Here is a 21,622-nt window from a genome sequence, read left to right as displayed (position 1 = left end):
AGACAAGTATGTCCTTTCCTGCTTCTGCCTGTTCCTAGCCTTCATCATGGTACTACGAGCTTAGTGCATGCTGGAGTATTTGTCCATCTCAGTTTTTGTTGCAGAGGGAAAGTAAACTGGCTGCCTTTGCTGTGCATTTGGCTTTACTTGATGAAGAGATACATGCGGTCACTGCTGCCCAGAGCGCTGCGCTGGTGTGAGCATTCCATTGAGAAGATGAATGTGTATAGTGGGTATAAAGTCACCTTTGATTTCCTGTGAAGGGGTAAATCCTTGCCAACTGTTGCTGCTTCTCTGTTCCACTGTAACAAAATGTAGGAAGAATGAGCTTGTGGTGGTGCTTCTATTGTACAACAAATGTTTGGGTATCCACAAGAATCTTTTATGCCAGGCACTGCATACTGGACCTGTAAAGTAGGTGCAAAGACCAGGTTCATGCAGCGAATGATGGCTCAGCATTCCTATCTCTATAATAAGCTTTGCAACCTTTCTGTTCTTCCCTTAGCCTACTTTCAGCACCTCCAGAGTGCTTAATTTCAGTGCTCAGGACAAGAGGACAGTGTTGTCTTATGGGACTCTGGAAATGTAGCTGCTGTCAAGCAGGAGTGGGTATTCGACAGCTCATCTGCAATAACTTGATGGGGAGAGTTTGGAGGTCAGAGAAAACGTGCTGAAGAAGTGCTGCTTGCCTGAGCATGGTGATTTTGCTTTCCCTGCACATTGGACCCAGACCAGATTGTTGTGAGGTTAAGGCAGGCAGGGTGGTGTTCCTTGCCACAGTGGGTGCACGTGGGCTGGAAGATGCTAGGAATTAAGGGACCGGTAGCTTAGGGTTGCTGGTGCGTTTCACTTCTCACATATGATGTTACAACTAGTTGCAAATTAAATTGAGGAATCAATTAAATCTTTTCTTTCCATGCATGTCATTTTGGTTTTCACAGGAGCCCTTTCCTGTCAGCAGACTCTGCATCTTAAGAAGTTGTTTCACTCTGAGCTTCTCTGAAGGGCAGCACTGGTTGTTTCTGTTTATCAAGGAGTAATTCTAGGCAGTTTTTAAAGACTTTATCAAAGCAAATTTTTAAATGTTACTTACTGGCTGGGGAGCTACTGCAGCCATGGCAGAAGCAAGCCCTGTTGCAGTGAAGACAGTGGCGGGGGGGGGGGGGGGGGAAATGCAGCTTACCTTGAGGTATATCTTGTTTCACCATAGCTCAAGGTGAGAGCTGCAGTAAGGTGGCCCCATCTTGGGGGAAAAAAAAACTAGCAGGGCCCACATGAAGATTCTCCCACTTCTCAACTTCCAGCCCATGTGTTTTTGAGGGAGAAAGGGCTAGTAACAGTCACTTCAGAACTGGCCAGTTGTGGCAGCCTCAAGAACAGCTAAAGTAGAAACTTTCCGCCAGTCACAGTTCTCCAGTTTGCAGAAGACGGACTGCTCTAGGATCAGCTGGTGTTGCTCCGATCATCTCTGTCCTGCAGTCTTTTCACCTCTGTTTTTCTTGATCCTATCTGCCCTTCTGTCTCCTTTCTCCTGTCTCTGTACTTCTTCCTTCAGTATTCTTTTTCTGTGTTTTTTCTATAGTTGGTTTATCTCTGAAGACTTTCATTACACTCAGTAACAGCACCATTATTTTCTGTTGCCAACACACTTCTGAGCTTTCCCTGTTCTCTTGCATTGGAGATCATTAGCTCTCTGGGACAGAGGCTTTCCACCACTCTGTATTTGTACAATACCTGTTACAGTGGGACCTGCTTTTATTGTCTAATAACATGCTTAATACGGCCTGTACAAATAAATCATTCATTGGCACTTAGGTTCCTAAATTAGGGTGGAATGTTTTATATTTTTCCTGCAATCATTCCCTTCTTCCCAAAGAAATAAATAAATGCAATAAATATGCAATAAATGCATAAATACATAAATGCAAGCGTCGTAGGTTGTTTATTCTGAGGAAAATACAAATTGATTCATCTGTGTCTCCACATGGCTTCTGGCATCATGGAGTCTAGGTAGCTTGCTCTCTGAAGAGTTGCATGAAGAAGTGATGGGAGATGTGTGTTTTTCTGAGAGCACTGGCATAGCTGGTATGTAAATGACTCTCACTGGGAGATCAAGGAATAAAGAATGTGGAGATCGCTTGTGGTCTGCCTTAGAGCACTAAGCATTAACCTCAAGACAAGCCACTGGGAGGCAGTTTTTTAATTCCTGAACCACCGATTCAACTTCTGCCTGTTGAGCATCCTTCCCTCATCCAGTGACAGTCTCCTCTCTTGCCAGTTGACTGCTGGACTGTGGATCTGTCAGAGGAGGCAGTGGTGCTAAAATGACATCTCCCCAAGACATCTTTCAGCCCCTAGAGAGCTGTGTCCCAAAAGCACTCTGAAATTTGTATGACAAATGGCAGCCAGACCCACTGAGGGACTTGGCGGTGTGGAAACATGTAAGTGTACACACTATCAAAGGCTACTTGGGGAACTGCAGTGTTTTGTCTTTCAGTTGACACTTTACCATTTCCTTGCTTTACAAATGCATTGAAGATGCTAGTGCTTCATGAATATCAAACACAAGGTTTCTCTTTTCGGGGTTGTGGTTTTTTGGGGTGGTTTTTTTCACATGATTGATATGAAGATCTCAGTAGAGCACAGCACATCACAAATCTTTTTCCAAGCGCTTTAACTGCTCCCTTCCTCCTCCCCAAAGGTACTGGCCAATATCCCAATAATCAAGACAATCACAGTGTAAAAATAAAGCATTGCCAAGGCTCAGCTGTTACATGCTGGTGTGTGAACTAATGATGGCAAAGCTGCTGTTCTATTGTCCGTAAGGGGGAGACTGTGCTTGAAAGCTCCGCTCCCCTGTTGTCTCCAGGAACAAATGCCTGCGGAGTGGCAGCTTTGTAAAGTGAAACTCCAGCTGTTACTCAGTAGCCCAGGAGGCCAGTTGCCTAAAAGTATGCCCCAGGGACAAGATGGATTTTGAGAGATGGAAGAATAGCAGAGATACATCAGAGTGGCTTATGCAGAAAGGTGCTGCTGTTGCACAGGAGCTTGGGTTGGGTAGCGATGGAATTTCTTGTAGCAGATGTGTGAGGAGGAGCTGTACCACGTGCAGAGCCTGGCCTTGGTAGCGTATGCTGGGCAGTAAAAACCTGGCTGCAGAGTGTCAGGACTGAATCCAAGCTCGTCATGCTGCTCTTTCCCAGGCTGCCTGCAGGTTCAGGAAAACAGCACTGCAGAAAATGAGGTTGGGAAGGAATTCTTCATAGTGAAAGAGCTCTCTTAAATGGCTGAACTTCTTTCTCTAGTTGCTGAGGAGTTGTTTATTTGCCTTTAGGGAAATGAGGAAGGAGACTTGAATTCTTTCTCTTCCTTAATGTCTGTTGATTCTTACTGCAGTGGCAGCTGGTTGCTGGCTTTGCTTTCCCTGGGTGAATCCCAGCTGTGATTGCAGGTGCCGCTCCACTAGCTCAGATCCGAGCAGGGACTTGTGAGCAGGCGGCCCATGTTGAAGTGCTTCACAGCAGTGGATACAAATGAATGCTAAATCTGTTCCCTGGTAAATGTTGGAACCATGTGAGTGCACTGAACCCCTCTGAGCTGCCAAACCTTCTGTCAAGCCAGAAGTTAAGTTGTTGTAAGTCTATGTTCCCTTTTCTTTCAATAGCTTCTAGTGTGTCCTGTAGGAGTGTAAATATGACTCTAGCCAGGCATGAAACATCCAACTTGAAAACCACGGTGTTCGAGAGGCTGGGTAATGGAGAGCGTGATTGCGACTCACGAGGAGCTGCTTCTCTGGTCAGGTTGAAATGGGTAGAGTCTGGGCACATCCACCTGCCTGCTTGCCCTCCTCCAGAGGGAGGAAGGTTATGGGAAGCCTGGCAGGGGCTCTGCTGAATTCCCTTTACTGATGTAACTATCAAGGCTGGCAAGACTGCAGAAGTTCCCCTGTGCTACGTATGTACGGATGCTGTAGGAGCAGCCACTGGAGTGACTGCCCATGCACGTGGACTGTGTCTGGTGTGTCGATGAGGTGTGTGGCAAGGATCGTTGCAGTGAATCTGCAGATTGTTTGGGAGGTTGTTTTTTGTTGTTGTTGTTTTTTTTTTTTTTTTTTTTAAACTCTTCTCCCGTTCCCCACTCCCTCTGCACTGTTACTCTTTAGCTGTGTATTTAAAGAAGTAAGGTTGCTTCCAGGTGGGTTTTCTTTCCAACAGCTCTGATTGGCACCACTTAATATCACTTATTCCTGGGCTCAGGCACCAGCTCTTAGCTGTGATGAAGTCTGGAGAAAGTAGCAGAATGCTCTTCTGCAGGGGGAGGTGTGGGGAGGAGGGAACCCGTTAGTGCAGCGGAGGGAGCTGGAGTGAATTTTCGTGCTGATGAATATGAGAGTGAAAGCCCTGACTGCTGCTGCGGTGTAATTTGGCCAAGCAAGTGTTCTCTCGGCACTGTCAGCACACATCTGTGCTGAGCACTGACATGGGCTGTTCCCATCGTGAGTGTTTACCTCAGCAGTGGGTCTCATGAGTAAGATCCCAACTAGACCAGTTGCAAACCCTAGCCTGGGGAGACTTTACTGTCTTGCCATTTGTCTTCTCAGCTGTACCTGACCAGCAGAGGAGAGGCTGAGGAAATGTTCCAGCTGCAATTTGATTTGATTTTTTTTCCCCTAATTATTATTTTACTTTCAATTTTAGGTTTCTCACATTTGCCTCTAGATCCACCTAGAAGGGAAGGGGAATATGTTGGTGCAGGCAGTGAGAGAAATGAAGCAGAGAAGTAGGATTGATCAGTGTTTCTGCTGCCATGTTTGGGACACTGGCATAAGTTGTCTCTAATGATCTAAATTGGGGCTGAGGACTCAAGTCATTATGGGAAGAAGTCACAGTAGTGGCTGCAGTGATGGATGACTACAAGTAAGAGCCAACTACAACATTTTAAGCATAGTGGAGATCCAAAGCAATAAACCATCAGCTTCAACACATCAGGCAACAAAGTTCTACAGGGCAAAATGTCAGGCAATAATGATTTTGGAAGGGATGAGGAGATGCGGTTCCTCAGCAGGATGAGGCAGTGATGGCCAGATTTGCTGTGTCTCTACTGGAACACTGAGTGATTTGCAGCCTGTTCCCAGCAAGGCAGCGAGCGCAGCCCTGTATCTGCTGGGACAAATGCACCCACGCATAGGGCAATGCCTGTGCTTGCAATTTCCAGTGAGCCTGTGACAGGATCTGCATTGGCCTCTCTGCAGGGAGTGTACCTTTGGCAGAGCAAGCAATACGGTGCGGTGAGGGAGGAACCACTTCTTGCAGAACTGTGGCTCCATGTGCACTGACTCAGGTTGGCAGGGAATTTCTGCCGCATCCCTGAGACCTCTGAAGATTTCCCTCCTTTGTTTCAGAGCCATCATCAATCACTTCAACCCGAAGATAGAGTCTTACGCTGCAGTGAATCACATATCGCAGCTCTCCGAGGATCAGGTAAGCCAAGCGTGCGATGACCTTTTTACATGTTGACTTCTGGAATGTAGGTGTTTGGGAGTACCTTGTGCTCAGAGGGACTGATGATGTTGCAGCAATATGAGGGGTGAAGGCAGGACTTTCGTGTTCCTTGTTCAGTTGTGGATGAGGGGAAGAGAAACAAGGCTGGCTTTAGACAACTTTACCATCGCATGCAGACCTCTTGGTCCAGCAAATACGGAAGGATGGGTACGAATGATGAAAATATGCGGCATTGTCAGCAAGTGTGGCTGGGGACTGTGAGGATGCTGGTATTTAGAATGGGGCAGGAAGTTTTTGGCAGTGAATCTAATTACTGGAGAACTGTTGGGCATAGCTTTATTTTCTGTGATGTTGGGGAATTAGAACTCAGACAACAGTTTGTAGAAATTTTCTAGGGTAATTGAATTCAGTTGGTTTAGATTTTGAAAAGAGAAGGTTTTTAGTAAAGAGGGTGATAAGGTTAGGTTTCCCTTCCTTAATTTGGCCTGGTTTGCTCTCTTCGTGTCCTGCTTGTATTGCATAAGTGCATATATGTGGTTTTTTGAAAATGGACTACTGTGTGTGGTCTCAGGAAGGGAAGAGATGGCCTATTTCCCAAAATAAAATATTGGGATTATATGTTAATCACTCTTGGAGAGGTAAATTACTGTGGAGGAGTGGACAAAATCCAGAGCTGCCATGTGAGCTGGGGGGATCATCCCAGATACAGCTGCTCTGGACCTTCCGGAGAAGAAATTCTGTATGCAGTCTAGGACACATCTCATTTGAGTCACCTTGGAGTGCTTCTTCCATTGGATGGGATCCCATGCTTGTGCCTGTTTAAAGGGTCCTGACTGTATCTTGCTCTGCAATTCATTTCTCTTTCTGTCCATGATATTTTTACTCATTACTTGATGATACCCTTCCATGCTTCTCACTAACTTTTTTCATTTATTATCCTGCTTAGTCTGTAATATGTAACACCCCAAAGTCTCAGATTGAGTGCTGTACTAGTGCAGTGGGGAAAAAAATGTGAACCCTACTGCTTTTTATTCTTGTCTTGATATAGCTGGCTAGAAGAACACTGGTTTTAGTTTACTCAATTTTTCTGTATTGTTCTGCCTCTGAGAGTCACTGTACCCACAGCTATGCTTTGCGATAGTTCATGTTATCAATCCTCATTCATTGATGATACACTGATTGCATCCACCCAGGCCGCTAAAAAAAAGAAAAGCCTTTGATAGCCCAATTTAAAACTGGGGGCTGGGATAGAGGTGAATTTTGCATAGTGCTTATGTTAGTCTGAGAAAGGAACCGAGCTTTTCACTGTCAGCTCTGTGTAGTATTCATCCCCCCAGCAGTTCAGGGAGGTCAGGTTAAATCCTTTCTTCCTTGTGTGTTATTCTTTAAATAAAATCTCTAGCAGCAGGCAGATAATAAAATCAATACTGATGAATGGAGCATTTTGAGGAAGATGATTAGGAAGTTGAAAGACAGATTTCTCTTTTTTTTCTTTTCTGCCTTCATGCTTTCCCTCAACATAGGGAGAACATCAAACAAAGCAAAGCAATAATAGGCCCTAGTGAACTGCAGAGAAACAACAGAGATGTTGCTGTAGGGAGGGACTGTGTGGTCGCAGTGAAGATGTTTAGTCAGTGCTCTGCAATTTACTGCACGAGGAGGAGAGAGATGGAGACTTCTTGCCTCCACTTTCAATTAGTCAGTGAGCTCAGGTCTGTGTGGTTTCCCCTCCATCAGTAGCTGTCCCGTGTGTAAGCCCATGAGAGGTAATGGTAGATGGTCAACATCAAGGCCAGGGCCTGGCTTTTGTGAGGGAACAGAATTTGGTTTTTTCATTCTGTGTTAGTTGTTCAGCATGGGCTGGGGGGTCAGACTTGCCTTTTGGCTGCTGCAGCATCTCTTTTTTTTTTTCTCTTTCCAGCTATACCTTTTGTTTTTACATGTGTGTTCACTTAATTTCCCTTCTCTCTTCTCTCCATAAATATTTTCTACAGAAAGTCCATCTCCCTTTCTAGCCCTGTTTTTTGAAGTATACCACATTGAAATACTCAATGCTGGCATTTAACGTGCGTATCCACACACAGATACTATGTTTGGGACTGGTCATTCTGTCTTTTGAGTTATTTCAATAGTTTCAGGAGACGTAGTTCTTAACTGGGAACATTTATTTTTACAATATTTAGATCAAACTTTTATTTTAATGAAGCTTTCTTTCACAGATACTTGCCTTTGGCCACATTCTCATATGGCTGCTCATACTCCTCTATGGTATCTCAGAATCTCATATTAATCAGGCAGGCATGGCTTTGACATAGCTCTACGTGAAGGGGAATTTCCAGCTGCTCTGAGTGGCTTCAATTCACTTGAACCTACACAGCTTGCAGACTCTACTTCAGCCTGTGTCAAACTTGCTATGCCGCTCCCTGACTGTTCTGGCACCCTGTTCGTGTCTTAGATTTTTATTTTTTTTAATTTTTATTTTTAATATCCTTAAAAGTAGCTAAGTAGTCAGCTGAAAGAGATTTTGCTCTATCTTTTTCTTTTTTCTAATCCTATTGAAGGCTTTATTACCTTATTAATCACTAATGTCCATTTATTACCATTCTCAGTCTGTCATTTCAGTGCTTTCTCCTTTTTTATTTATTAGCATTAATGTTAACATTATTACATGCTGAGGGGATTTGTAGGCCCTTGAAAATGATGGACATGGGATTGTTTTAAGGATAGACTGTTAATAGCACTGTACATCTTCAGCCCTAAGGATCTCCAGGAACCGTAGTTTGAATATACGGATCTGTGCTCTAGGCAGGTATCTTCACAAGACTTAATGGTACTGTTTTGCTGACTGTTGTGGAGTTTATCCAGTATTCAGATCAGAAATACTGGGAAGAGACCTTTTTCTTTCCATATTCTCTTGAGCAAAGAGTGGGAGATTCCCAAGGGCAAGCAAATGCCAGGGATTTGACGATGAGCCACCTCAGTCTGTCAGCACCATGTGATCCTCGCCAGTGCCATCCTGCAAAGAGTGTACTTGCCAAAGCAAACTCATAATCCTTCCTAGTCGTTAGCTATTTTGACCTTGCTGTAGTTCCTTATCATGAAACAGGAAACATCTTCGTCAGTTATTGGCATCTTCCCTCACTTGCTAATTTGTTAAACCTGACTTCAGTGTGAATTTGTGGTTTTGTGGTATTTTCCCTCTCAACATGTTTGGCTCCTGCCTGCATGTCCTTCAAGGAATTGAAAGATGCTGCACAGTCAAAAAGACAGGGTTGGCCGTTGACTGCCAATGTAGTTTTAGCTCTTCCATGCAAGTGATTATTCCCATGTCTTCAAAGATATTTGGGTCCCTTCTCAAGTCAAAGGGCAAAATAGCCTTCTGTGAAATGAATTCATGGACTTATCTTTGCTCTCCAGATGACTGGACTGCCTTGTACTTAATACACTGGAGGCAGTAGACTTTCTCTGTGCCGTATCTGATCTGAGAAGCTCCCAACATGTTTTCTAGCAGAAGCAGTTGCAGAGAACAGGGTCAAGGCAGTGAGAAAACAGCAACACAAGAGTTGCTCCAGAAGGGCAAACACAGACAAAGAGAAAGACTGAAAACACAGGCCATGAGCGATCTGGATGGGGTCTCACATCTGCTTTTTCTGGGTGTGAAAAAGCAGCTGTTTGTAAGAACGCAGCTCTCTGCCTGATGGTGATGTAGCACAATTATTCTAGAGAGGCTAAAGAGAGAGGAACGCAGTACTTTTGGTGAAATCTCCTCTGAGCAGGAACGTCTTGCGCTGCCTCACATGCCAAGCAAGTCTTGTGCCAGTGTTGTGGTTTAACCCGGCTGGCAGCTAAAACAACCACACAGCTTATTGCTCACATATCCCCCACTGGATGGGGGAGAGAATCAAAAAGGAAAAAGAAAAAAGTAATACGTGTAGGTTGAGATAAAGACAGTTTAATAGGACAGAAAAGGAAGATAATATGATGACGATAAAAGAATATACAAAACAAGTGATGAACAGCAAAATTTCTCATCACCCAAAGCCAATGCTCAGCTAGTTACATGCATACACACACCCCCCCCCATTATATATGGAGCATGACCGCATATGGTATGGAATATCCTTGTGGCCATTTGGAGTCAGCTGCCCTGGCTGTGTCCCCTCCCAGCTTCTTGGGTGTCCCCCGCCTTCTCATTGGCAGGGCAGTAAGAAGCTGAAAAGTCCTTGACTGCTTGGCAACAACTAAAAACATCAGTGTGTTATCAACATTATTGTCATCCTAAATCCAAAATGCAGCATTATACCTGCTGCTAGGAAGAAAATTAACTCTATCCCTGCTGAAACCAGGACAGCCAGTTAGCAAAATTGCTCACTAAGGTCTCATTTTCTCTTTGGCACTTGTTCTCTCTGTGATTTCCTCTCTAAGGGTCTTAAAATTGAGATGGCAGACACGTAGGGCTAATGATGCTTGCCAGTCAGGAACATCGATGTGCTTTTCCTAATAGAAGCTTCTCTTTCTTCCCAGCCACAGTAGGAACAGTAGGGACCTCCGGTTTGGAGGTGGCATAAAGTTCAGTGTGAAGGACTGTTGTGAACACCTGTACTGTGTGTCTTAGTCTGGTAACTGGAGATGGAGAGTGCTGGGAGCCAGAACAGATAGCAATGGAAAAACAGGACAACTGTATCACTTTTGAAGTTGTGACAAATGAGCATAATACTTGGGTTGTTCCACATTGTAATACCTTTATAACTCAGGTAACTGTGATCCAGTTTGGTCAGGCAATCTCAAAAAGCCATTTCGCTTTCCTTGAGGTCATACTCCAAATGTTGAGTGCTCCTCTCCACCCCCCACAATCTATGTGGCCTTTTGTTACCTGATGGGGCTTCCAGGGACTAATCCAAAGTGCAGCTCAGGGACCCTCCACCACTGACTTGTGCAGAAAATCGCAAAAGGATGCAGTTGGTTTTAGATGCCCTAAAGTTTTCTAACTCTCAGCCACTGATGTCATAGTTTATTCAGCTTGTTCTGGTTTCTGTAACTAGCAGCAAAACCACTGGCAGATACACACCACCTCGTTCTTTGGCACTGCTGGCAGTGGCGTTAGGAGTTAAAAGCTTGCTGGCATGTGCGCGTTTGATATTTTTAAAATGCCGAGTACCATCAGTGCTAGGTACTACTACAATAAATCCCCCTAATCTCTTACATTAATATAACGTGTTGTGAGGGCTTCAGAAATACTTTTAAATGGTTTTGGCATAATGCTACTCCACTTCGGAAATGCAGTGAGCTTTAGGGCAGAAAGTATTAAGTTTGCTAGTGCCATGTTGCACACAGTAGTAGGAATGTGAAACTCCAGCTAAGGGGTCACCAAGGCGAAGCCCTAATTTGAAGTCATCACATCTTTGCAAATGAGGCAGGGATGTTGGGTTTCATGGTCTCTTTACAGACACCTACTTATGATTAATGGCTTGAAACAAATTTTATTGTTTAAATAGAAAAAGCTGAGCTGCACTAGGTGAAATTGGAATCCAGATTTAAAAGGGTCTATATGAAAAGTCTTCTGGAGTTGGAAAATGGCCAGTTTGCCTAGCTGATGTGGGGTTTTCTGCTTTAGATATCTTTCTCTTGTTTTGTTTTGGGTTTTTTTGTTTACTAGAAAAATATCCCTGCAATTTACTAATGCCTCAGACTGCTTTATGCAGTGTGCCAGACTGAATGGGTCTGAAGAGGCTTCAAGGACTGATCAGCTTTGCTGCAAGGAGATTTGAAGCTGGAGGTGAGCTTTGGAGCAGTGACTTTGTGCTGTGTAGTGCCTTTTATTAACATGCAGCATGCAATAAACTGTGCGTCATTGGAGAGGGGGATGGACAACACGTGGTAGGCTGTTAGAGGGACAAAAGAAGGGCTTTGTTTTTAAAAACACCTACTGCTCGAGAGATGTAACCCTATTCCTAATTCAGTCCCAGAAATCCCAATAAGAAATGGGAGAAACCCTTCGATTCCCTTCCTCCAGGCTCGACACAAAGATGCCCTGGCATCCTGCTGTTACGGGTAGTGGCAGTGAGCTGCTCAGTGCCTCTCAGAGGCAGCGTGACCCTGCATCGCCTTGACTGCTCCCGGAGCAGAGGAGTCTTTCCACCCCTTGGCTTGCTTCCTACCACTTCTGTCAGCTGTCCTCTTGGGCAAATTAGGAGCTGCCTCAGACTACAAACTGGTAACAAAATAAGTCCATTAAACTTCAAAGCAAGGCTTGCCTTTAATTCTCACGGCTGTTTTCATATCCTGGCCTGGCTGTCACTAGTACCGCAGGGACTGATAAGGGCCTGAAAACTGCTGTAGTGTAGGTGACCACTGAATGTTGGGGGCATGTTTTGGAGGAGCTGCCTTCCAGAGCTGCTACTCGCTGCTGGCTGCAGCAGGGTAAAGTCTTCTGGAGGTAGGTAAGTTTTTGTGCTGGGGCTGCAGAGGCAGCACTCGGGGATGTGAGTTATGAGCCCAGCCTGAATCACAACTGGGACCGTGCTGAGCAAGAGCCATAGATTTAACTTTGTAATAAGCTCCCAGCCCACTCTGTGGAGACAGGCTGATGTTGCTGTAGTTCCAGTGCTTGTCCTGCACTCCTGGTGAATGTGTTTCGTAAAACGCTTCCCAGATGCCTGGTAGGTTGGTTTTATATGTGATACTTATCCACAGCCCCTTTTCCAGGGTTAGTTAGCTAGAGGAAGGGGCTGCAGGCTGGGGTCTGAACTCCTTCCTAGTTTTCACTGTGCTGCCTCGAGCAAACCTTGAGCCCTGTGTCCTCCTGAGTGAGAGGGCAGCCGGTGTGGAGCCCTTGGGGAGCCAGGCAGCGTTTGAAGTGCTGTGCGATCTGCTGGGGAAGGCGGCTGTGGAAGCGGAAGGCGATGTAACGGATTGCCGTCACTGCTAAGCGCCTGTATAGGATAGGGAAAGCTCCGCAGAGGATTGCAACAGAACGATCAAAACAGTCTGCATTTATAAAGATTAAATTACAATTTTGCACATCTACGATTAAAGGAGGAGCTGTCAACGGCTGGCTTGTGTGAGCGCACAATTCAATTTGCATTTTGTAAAACTTCAGACTGAGAAGGTTTTTTAATCCCTTGTGAAACAGGAACAATAGACGCTGGCTGTTGCCAGGTGCATAATGCATATAGATACCGTGCAAACTTCTTTCATCGTCCTCTGTAAAACTGGATTTATAGCACTATACTTTGTTGCTGTAGTCCTGAGCTCCACCCTAAGCTTCCTTACACTCAGTCATCTCTCTGCTTGGGAGTCCTAAAAGCAGACAGGCTGTAGCCTGCGGTGCCTGTTACAGACAGTGAGGTAGCTGTGAGTAACCCTTCCTGGAGTCAAATTCTCCTCTTGCAAAAGGGGACAGGCTTTGCAGTGGCTGCCAGCCATGCTCATTGTGGGGCTTCTTTAGGATAAAACTCCTGCCTTTAGAGGCTGCTACTCTTCCTTCTCTCTGGTAGTATCCTGCTGTAACAGATGATGTTTTTCTGCCTTCCTCCTCTGGATCCTCTAGCTGGAGCTGCAGCTGTTTCCCAAAAGTGACAAATTGGGTCATTGCTCTGATTTCAAAGTGGGAAGCAAATTGAGCTTTGCAGTCTCCACGCCTCCCAGAGCAGAAGGGTATATGCTGCTGAGCCAAAAGGTGCCGCACCTGAACAGAGCTCCACTCAGCTGGAAGATTGGTTTTTTTGGCTCTCTAACACTTGGCATTTGGATGTTAAGACAGTAAGTTCAAATTTCTTGTCCGCAGTAGGGAGCTCAAAGGCAAACCTTTTAATAGAGGAGAAGGCGGCATCCCTGATGCGTGTCGCTCTTCCTGTCTTCATGGGTGATCTGAGGCAGGCAGTGGGATTGCTCGGGGAGCTAAGATGTGTCATTCAAAGACAGCAAGTGGGGGGATGGATGTGATGTCCAGAGGGATGGAACTGGGGAAGGTGGTTCTGCATCAGCCAAGTGCCAGGGGCTGTAAATCGATTCCACTGCCTTAGAGGGCACTTGGATTCCCCCATGTCTCAGTTAAGGCACAAATAAGCTCCTGGGGAGCAAAGTATTGCTGCCAGCACGTGCTGCATGAGTGTAGGCCTGTGGAAGGATATTAATTCATAGCCCTGTGTTTGCTTTCACCTGAGCACCTGTTTGTAGGAGTTCCTCTTTCACTTTTTCCAAACCACGGATTTATGTTCTCCATCATTAACTGCTTCACAGCAAGAACTGCCAACAGGAAAAGTATATTCCAGCCTCTCAGACAATAAGCTGATAAATTGGCCTGGACCATTGTCTGAAAGTACCTAGTGTTTCTGAAATAAGCTGATGTGATCCAGCAACCATCACTTACATCAATGTTAAGTGGTGTGTCACAGTTGCATCGAACTAAACTGGAAGCTTTTCTCTTCCATGAAAACACAGGTTAGTTAGGATGACCTCTGGCAGTAAGAGAATAAGTATGGAAAAATCTTCTGATACATCCTTAACATTTGGGGAACGGGCATTGTTTCTAGTAGCCCCTGCCATATGCCTTAGCCTCCTAGCTGGAAGCTTTGCCACTAAGTCTTACTGTGTGCAGAACCCCACTAATGAAATACTGCGCTTACAGCTTATTTGTGCACAAAACCCATCTTGGTTTCCCAAGTGAATTCTTCTCAGCAGTTGTAATTCAGCAGACTGGATTTGTTTTTGAAAGAATAGGATCATGGTGATACTGTGAGAATTTGTTTCTCTGGGCACTGTTATCAACTCCCCTCTGGTTATATTTCTTCAGCAACATCTGGGAAGCAAATAATTTTTTCTTCCTGCAAGTAAGACACTGGTCTTTTCACTTAGGCATTGCATTGTCCTTTGCAGCCTTCTCCTAATTCTGTGAAAATTAATGTTCCGAACTCAGAACGAATCAATCCATATGTGAGTATAGAGGTCACACAGAGCCCACCCTGAGATGTCTCTCATTCTGCCAGCAGTTCTTCCAAATGTTTGAAGGCAGAGTGCACCCAGCTGGCTAGCAACTGAGTCTCCCTTTCCAGTCCTCTTCTGCACTAGAAATACATATACTCCTCCCCAAACCTAGATATTAGCCTTTGCTCAGCTGTGTCATGTTGGTGGTTTGCTGGAGTCGGGCATCTGTCCAACTTGCATGAAATGTTAGCTGTTACTGTCACCCTAAGGTTTATCAGTGATTTTATGTAACGGGATGTAACACGGAGCGTGGATCTAGATGGAGCTTCATGTGACGGTATCTGCGGGGGTTTTGGGGTTTTTTTTTGTCCCTTTCATTTCTTAAAAAAGGTACCTGTGAGCTACAGTATAGACATTTTAAGGCTGTGTTTTGTTTGCAAGAAGTGCTCTTTTTATTGAACGTCTTGAAACACTAGGGCAGGAGAAATCCTCCAGCTGATAGAAACAGAAACGTGCACTTGTGAGGGAGCCAAGGTAGTCATCCTGGAACTTAAACTTCCTGACTGACTGTTGGTTTTTGCATCCAGGCTGCTTTGCTGGGAATTTTCTACCCTGTCGTTAATGCTCCTGAAAACCAACGACTTGATGGAAGCATCTCACTACAGACTCTTAGTTCTCACCTCAGCTATAAAGATGTGCTTTTCTATTTTAAGTGATGGACCTATTTAATTACAGTACCACCTACAAGTCGCTTTGTAGGCATAGAAAGGAAACTTAGGTTTGTTGCTGGGCTAAACTCCCCTTCTCAGAAGAATAAAAAGAAAGCTACTGTAATGCCTCATCTCAGCCTTCTTTGCAGACACCTGAGCATGACACGCTTTTTGCTGAGGAGAATATTAACATGATCTGCACTTAATTTCTCCAGCTGATGACAGTTTCCCACATCATCCAGTTCTTGCTGAGCTTTCCACCCTCAGTAGTGCCCAGAGGGATAATATTCCAGGACTGCTTGAGTCCTAAAGTGCATCTGTCATTTTTTTAATATGTTATTGTTTCAGAACTAGGACTTAGTGATGGTAGGGCTGGGCAATTAATGTCGTAGTAAACGTCTTGGCATAAAGAAGTCGGTCGCTGTACTGGGACCGCTGACCACTCCTGTCCCAGTCGCTCATCAGTCAGTTGGTTAGTTGAACCAGAAACTTGTGGTCCTCTCTCAGGTCTGCTGTTAGCTGGAGACATAGCCTGGTCCCTCATCTTCACCCAGAAACCCTTCACTTGAGCAAAGCATAGTTTGAAGATGGAGGCAACTGTCTGGGAGACCTGGATTGAAGCTGCCATGCTTTTTGTACATGAGATCATAACTTGGTGTGACCTCAGCTTACATATGTCAGGGAGAGCTTTTTCTGTGGTGAGTTTGGAAAAGCTCAGGTTAAAATGCTTAAAGAAAAATGGGCAGTTGGTTTGATCCTGATCTTTGTTTAAAAACCAAAAGATGCAAAAATTTCAGAAGTCAAATCTGGGGAGTGAGAGGATTTTATCTGATAGCATTCCCCTTTAAAAAAACGAAGAAAAATCATGTGCCAGAACTCTCACAAAAAAAGGCCTTATTTTCCAGCTCTCAACAAGGTTGTGGTTTAAAAGGTGAATGCAGACTCTGGAGCGTTAACCCTATCTCCAGTAATCTTAGAATCATAGAATGGTTTGGGTTGGAAGGGACCTCAAAGATCATTTAGTTCCAACCCCCCTGCCATGGGCAGGGACACCCTCCACTAGACCATCTTACATAGTGGTACCCAGGTGCTCACAGGTGGCTGCAGATTCTTCTGCTCTGCCTCTTGATACTAAGTCAGGAAGATGTTTAGGAACAGATGCTGCAGAAGTATCTACAAATACTTAAGATCACACCTCTCCTCTGTCACTTGCTCTAGGAAAAGGCAATCAGATCATTCCAATGCTAAGTGCCACTTCCTGGCAGAGGTTTTAATGCCTGGTAGGGTAATGACAAGTGGCATTTCAGATTGCAGGCTTCTCTTACTCTCTATAGCTCCTCCTGTATGTTCCCTTCTCTCTGGGTATTAAATTGTTGTTCTGGAACAGTATTTGAATTCAGTTATTCCCTGCCCTTGTTTCTTCTGGAGGGGGCTGTGTGCCATCACGCTGCTGACAGCGCACACATTTGAAAGGATTCCTTTACATGTGCCTCTTCTGGCATTTTACGATCCTGTCTCTTTCAACATGTGATAGCAGAATATAAAGTAGGTCACTTTATTTCCTTTCTGCTTTTCTCAGCTCTGCAGCTCTTGTGATCTTTGAATTCTTTCTGAATATCAGATGGTTTCGGAGACTCGTGACTGGGAGAGTTCAGCAGGCTCCTAAAGCCTCAGTAGTCATCTTGGGATTGGACCTTAACAGGGCACTGGGGACGTCTTTCTTCGTAGCCTTTGTGTGCCTTGGGTACCCTGTTAATTAGTGCCCTTGACGTGTTTTAGAGAGATGAGAAGGAAGAACGATGGCAGCTTTCCTAATGCACAACCATCACTTGCTGCTGTGATGCATCCTGTGGCTGCTGCCAGCCCTGCCCTCCTGTTCTCTCCGAGTTGATTGTAGCTGGCAGTTATCGTCTAGAAGCAGTAAACCAAGTGAACAGCCCTACTTATAACCATTTATAAAAATGCATCAAACAAAAGCTCTAGGCACAGTCACAAGTCAGTCCTTAAACAGGCATATGGAAGGAATTTAGTCTTTCCTGAGGCAGGCCAGTTCAGGCTACTGTAGATTTACAACAAACCCCCAAACTTTAAAGTACTTGAATTTTTTCAACCTGCAAACTTGCTTTTAGGTTTTATTCATACAGCCCAAGATGGTAGAAGCATTGGGGTTAAATTATAGCACTGTTTCACTGAAACTTCCCTGTGTGAATGGTTCTCAGAACTGTGAGATCAGAGTCTCTGCAGAGTAATGCAGAGGTGTGACCCCCTTCAACTTCTGTCACTTGGTTTCTCAGCAGGATAAGCGCAGTACCAAACTATTCTGTGTGAACCCAGGGTGAGAATGGACCCTTGTGGTTTATCCCACCTTAAAGGTGTGTTACTGTGTGGTCAAATGCATGCAAACTCCAGATTTTAGAGAGCTTCTCTGAAATGTGAGACTGAGTCGGAGATGCAGAGAGACCTGGTCCAAAGGTTCCACCCAAGCTGCCTTCCAGTGGTGTTGAATTCCTGAGGGGACTGCTCAACTGCTATGCCTGGTTAGTTAGGAAAAGTCAAGTAGAACTTAAACTTGTGTGTATTAGTATAAGGTGCAGTTTCTTAAGAAATTTGCTAAGCAAGCACAAAATCTTCTTTAAATATAGTCAAAAATTTAGATGTGAGAGTAATATCAGGAGGACAATGCAGCACCATTTTGGTAAGAGCAGAGTTTAAGATTCCCATTAAAACAAAAATAGTTGTGCAAATAAAACTACAAGCTGATGCAGTACAAATTAGTGGTTTTAAAATCCGGAGAAAAAGCAGCTGAGTTATTAATCCCTGAACCGAAGCCCTTAAGTCCTTTTAGTGAGTGACTTCTGCTTGTCACCTAATCCCTTTGAATCATGGAAAACATAGACCCAGAGTTGTTCTCTGCTGTGTAGTAAGAGGAAATTTAACCAGTGAGCTAAATAAATAAATTGATTAATTGGCAAGAGTAAGGAGCTGTGTATGCACTGTATCTAATTGCTTTTTTATATTGTCTTCCTCTAGCTTTTTGGAAGACACAGGTTTGTGGGTTGCACATGCAAAAATATGCTAAAAAAACCCCAGCTCACCTCACCAAGGCTTTGAACCTTCAGCTTCAAAGATCATTGTGTGGATCATCTTATATTGCTTTGGACAGTCTCTAATGGGGACGTTGCTCAGCCAAGCTGAATTTATTCAGTAGAAATTCAAGCTGAAATTGAACACACCTCAGAATCACGGAGTAAATCAAATCTCATTTCCTTGCTTGCAGAGAACGTGGGCTGTGTGGGCTTTCTTCCTCCTCCTCCTTCTCCTTCTCAGTAATTTTTATTCTACCAGGTCAGAGCTACCTTTTTCTTATGAGCAATACCGAGCAAGTGGCTTCCCTGAGCCTTATTCAAAAACCCATCAGAGCTAATAGCTTTGAAAACGTTTGATGTCCAAGAGGCACTTGGGAGCTCTAAATCCTCACACAGGGATTTTTAGGCTGTAGAGCAATGGTGTCCTCCAAGCACTGCAGAAATTACTGTGGACATGATATTTCCATTACAGATCCTGCAGGTACTTATCTGGGAATACAGCACAAGAGAAATTTAGAGAGAAAGCAGAAGCCATGGTGTTCAACTCCTTATCCCCAAGAGAGTGGCATCGTCTTTGCCTAAGTCTGCAGTAGTGCTGTGTGTACAAATACATCCTGTTTCTATAGCCAGCAGGTTCAGTTTAGAGCTGCGACAGCAAAGGGCGTGCATGCTTTTTGATTCAGAGGGCATGCACGGTGGACAAGTAGTTCTCCAGCTTGCAGTTCTGCGTGCTGATTAGCTCAACTTGGGATTCAACAACCAAAGGTGCTTTGGAAAAGAAGTGTAAGTTTTGTTCCCCTCATCCTTTGGAGAGAATGGGTCCAGTGCCAGCACAAGTCACCTTTTCCTTGAATGTCAGTGGTGGGCATACAGCCAACACAATAATCTTATCTGGCCCATTAACAATACACCTCCACTCTGTGTCATGTCCTTCCTGCCCATCCAGCATCCGAACCTCTGTGGAGATAACACCATCGATCTCATAGAGGTAAGATGCCTCTTTTCAGTCTCTTCTCAGCCATGGTGTTTTGGGGCTGCTGGGAGCATCTGAATTGTAAGAAAACTGGTGCTGAAGAGGTGGTAGGTCTGATGCTTTAAGGATATAAACGGAACAAATGTTGCAGGGATAAACACTAAGTTCCCAGGCACACAAGCCCTTTTTGTCCTCCAAATATCTTTGGATTGCAAGATGCCACTTTACCGTGGCAGGAATCCTTCTTGAGAGACATAGCTATTATCTTGAGCCCTGATTGCTTCTATTGAGTATAAGGAGAAATGACTAGAAATAACTGAGTGCCAGCAACTTTTGGTGCCTCTGTGTTTATTTCAAAGAATGCACGCAGACTTCTTTTCCTGAGAAGGGCAGTGATAAGTGGCAGGCTGTTTGATTTCTCAGAAATCTCTGACCTGTGTGTGGTCGGTGCCCAAGTCTCTGCTCCCTCTCGGATTCACCTTGCTGACTGCTGGCCAGCTATCTTGTACATCTCTATTTCAGTCAAGAAGTATCTCAGCCCGCAAAGTTTAGCATCTCATCAGGCCTGCACTTGCTATCGATTATCTTGGATAGTAGCCTCTGTATTTCCAGCTGTCCCACTAGCCATTTAAATGTTCCTTTTGAATTAACTTAGCAGTCAATTTTAAGCAGCTCTGTTTTTACAGGCAAAAGACATTTTCTATGCTGGCCGTGAATGCTTCCAAGCATAAATGGTCTCACTCTGTTTCAGCTCTGGTCATTGCCCAGATGGAGTTCAAAAGGAACGACACATTCCAACAGCACAAAAGGGGATAATTTAACAAATTAAAATGTTAACAAGCTTTACTCCTTCAGCATGTCGCATCAGAAATTATTTGGTTCTCTCATTTCTACCCTCATCACAGACTTTGTCCTTTCTTTTTCCTCTGGCTGTGTAATACAGGTTAAAGTAGGATCCAAAAGTGTGTCTGGGGTTTGTGAGGAGTCACTTGGTTGGGACAGATTTTATTGTCTTGGTAGGAATGTAGTCACAGTCGTAATTCTTATAAACTTAACTTGCACAGCTGCATTCTCACTATCTAGGGGACAGTCATCTCTGCTCCTTTTTACCTTCTCAGTCACTCCTGATATCAATACTGTGCCTGGTCATCAGCGCCCTCAGTGCTTGTGTCCAGAATGAAGAGACTTCCCAGTTGCACATTAGAATGCCTTATTTCTGAAATAAGTGCCTTTGAAGGGGGAGCTCCAGACTTTGTACTGGTGTTTAGGTGGCCTGAACTTAGATTGACTTAAACCACTTTGGGAACTGCAGCCTTAGAACAGACATTTTGCAACTGAACTTCCATTTTCATTACAGGTTTTTCTGTTTATAAGGATCATCCAGCAACTTACAGCTGTCTGTTCCAACTCCAGACTTGCAAAAGCCTCAATAGCTAAAACTTTTGTATGGGTTGAGTCATGCAAACTTCCAAGCACTGCCCACCTTTCCTTATTAGCTAGCTACCTTGGCATACTGCTACTACAGTTTTTCTAGCTATTTGTAGGTACAGCTATTTGTAGCTAACCAATCGACTATAGATCTATTTCTTTGGGGCTGTATCTTTAGAAGGAATTTTTGGAGACTGAATTTATAAGTCTCTTAAAGTCTTTAAGCTGTAGTAAAGTCTTCTAGATATTGCCATGCAGGAGAGGACTCTTGGAGTCACTGTGATAAGCCTGGAAATGTTGGCTCAAGACTCAACAGTGGTCAGAAAGGCAAATAGAGAATTAGAAATTATTAGAGAACAAAAATAATGCAGGAGCACTGCATTGTCACTGTGTAAGTCTGTAACAACTCATGTTTTAAATCTTGTATATCAATTACAATGCCCTTATTTTAGAAAATATATCGTAGAACTGCAAAATAGTACAGATGATCAAACAGTTATTTGCTCATCTGATTTCTTGGCTACCCAGACCTCTTGCTTGTATTCAGAAGTTCTGGTTTTCCCCACGTTAGAATGGACTTAAATTCATTTTCTACCTGTGGTCGGTTAGACAGGTGAGCTCTGGATTTCCTCTTTCATGGCCTTTTCATGCATCTCCTCAGGCCACTGAATTATTGCTTTGTATCACTTCCATTGTGCAATTAATAGCTGGCCTTCTATTGTCACTATTTAATTGCTCAAATGTAAGTAGGAGCTGTGGAACTGATCTTTCTAAGCTCTGCCCCTCCAAAGGCGTACCTTCCTCCCCCAGTCCTAACTGGGTGTTCCTCTGGCATATTCTATATTGTTTTGACTTGCTTTAAATATACACCATCCACTTGGTTTGTGGCCAGTTTTTCAGTGTATTGATATTTAACTTTGCTGCTTCCTTTAATTAGATTTATTCATGTTGTGCAAACCAAGTTTAACAAGATTCCTGATCATTTAAAAAAAATTCACG

General features: G+C 44.2%; 1 protein-coding gene across 6 annotated transcripts in view; it reads left to right on the top strand.

Moving 5' to 3' along the window:
• The window catches only part of ARMH3 (armadillo like helical domain containing 3), a 129,380-nt gene that overhangs the window by 89,390 nt on the left and 18,368 nt on the right, over positions 1-21,622 (top strand). For 5 of the 6 annotated variants that reach the window (XM_054831214.1, XM_054831219.1, XM_054831217.1 and 2 more), the window contains exon 24: positions 5,402-5,480. The exons of the other annotated variant lie outside the window; for it this stretch is intronic. In XM_054831214.1, the coding sequence (XP_054687189.1) occupies positions 5,402-5,480 (79 nt within the window). The remainder of the gene's footprint in view (positions 1-5,401; positions 5,481-21,622) is intronic. 6 annotated transcript variants of the gene reach the window in all.

Source organism: Grus americana, chromosome 7 (assembly GCF_028858705.1).
Source record: "Grus americana isolate bGruAme1 chromosome 7, bGruAme1.mat, whole genome shotgun sequence".
Classification (NCBI taxonomy): domain Eukaryota; kingdom Metazoa; phylum Chordata; class Aves; order Gruiformes; family Gruidae; genus Grus; species Grus americana.
The sequence above is the reverse complement of the archived record's forward strand: the minus strand, read 5'-3'. Positions and strand labels throughout refer to the sequence as shown.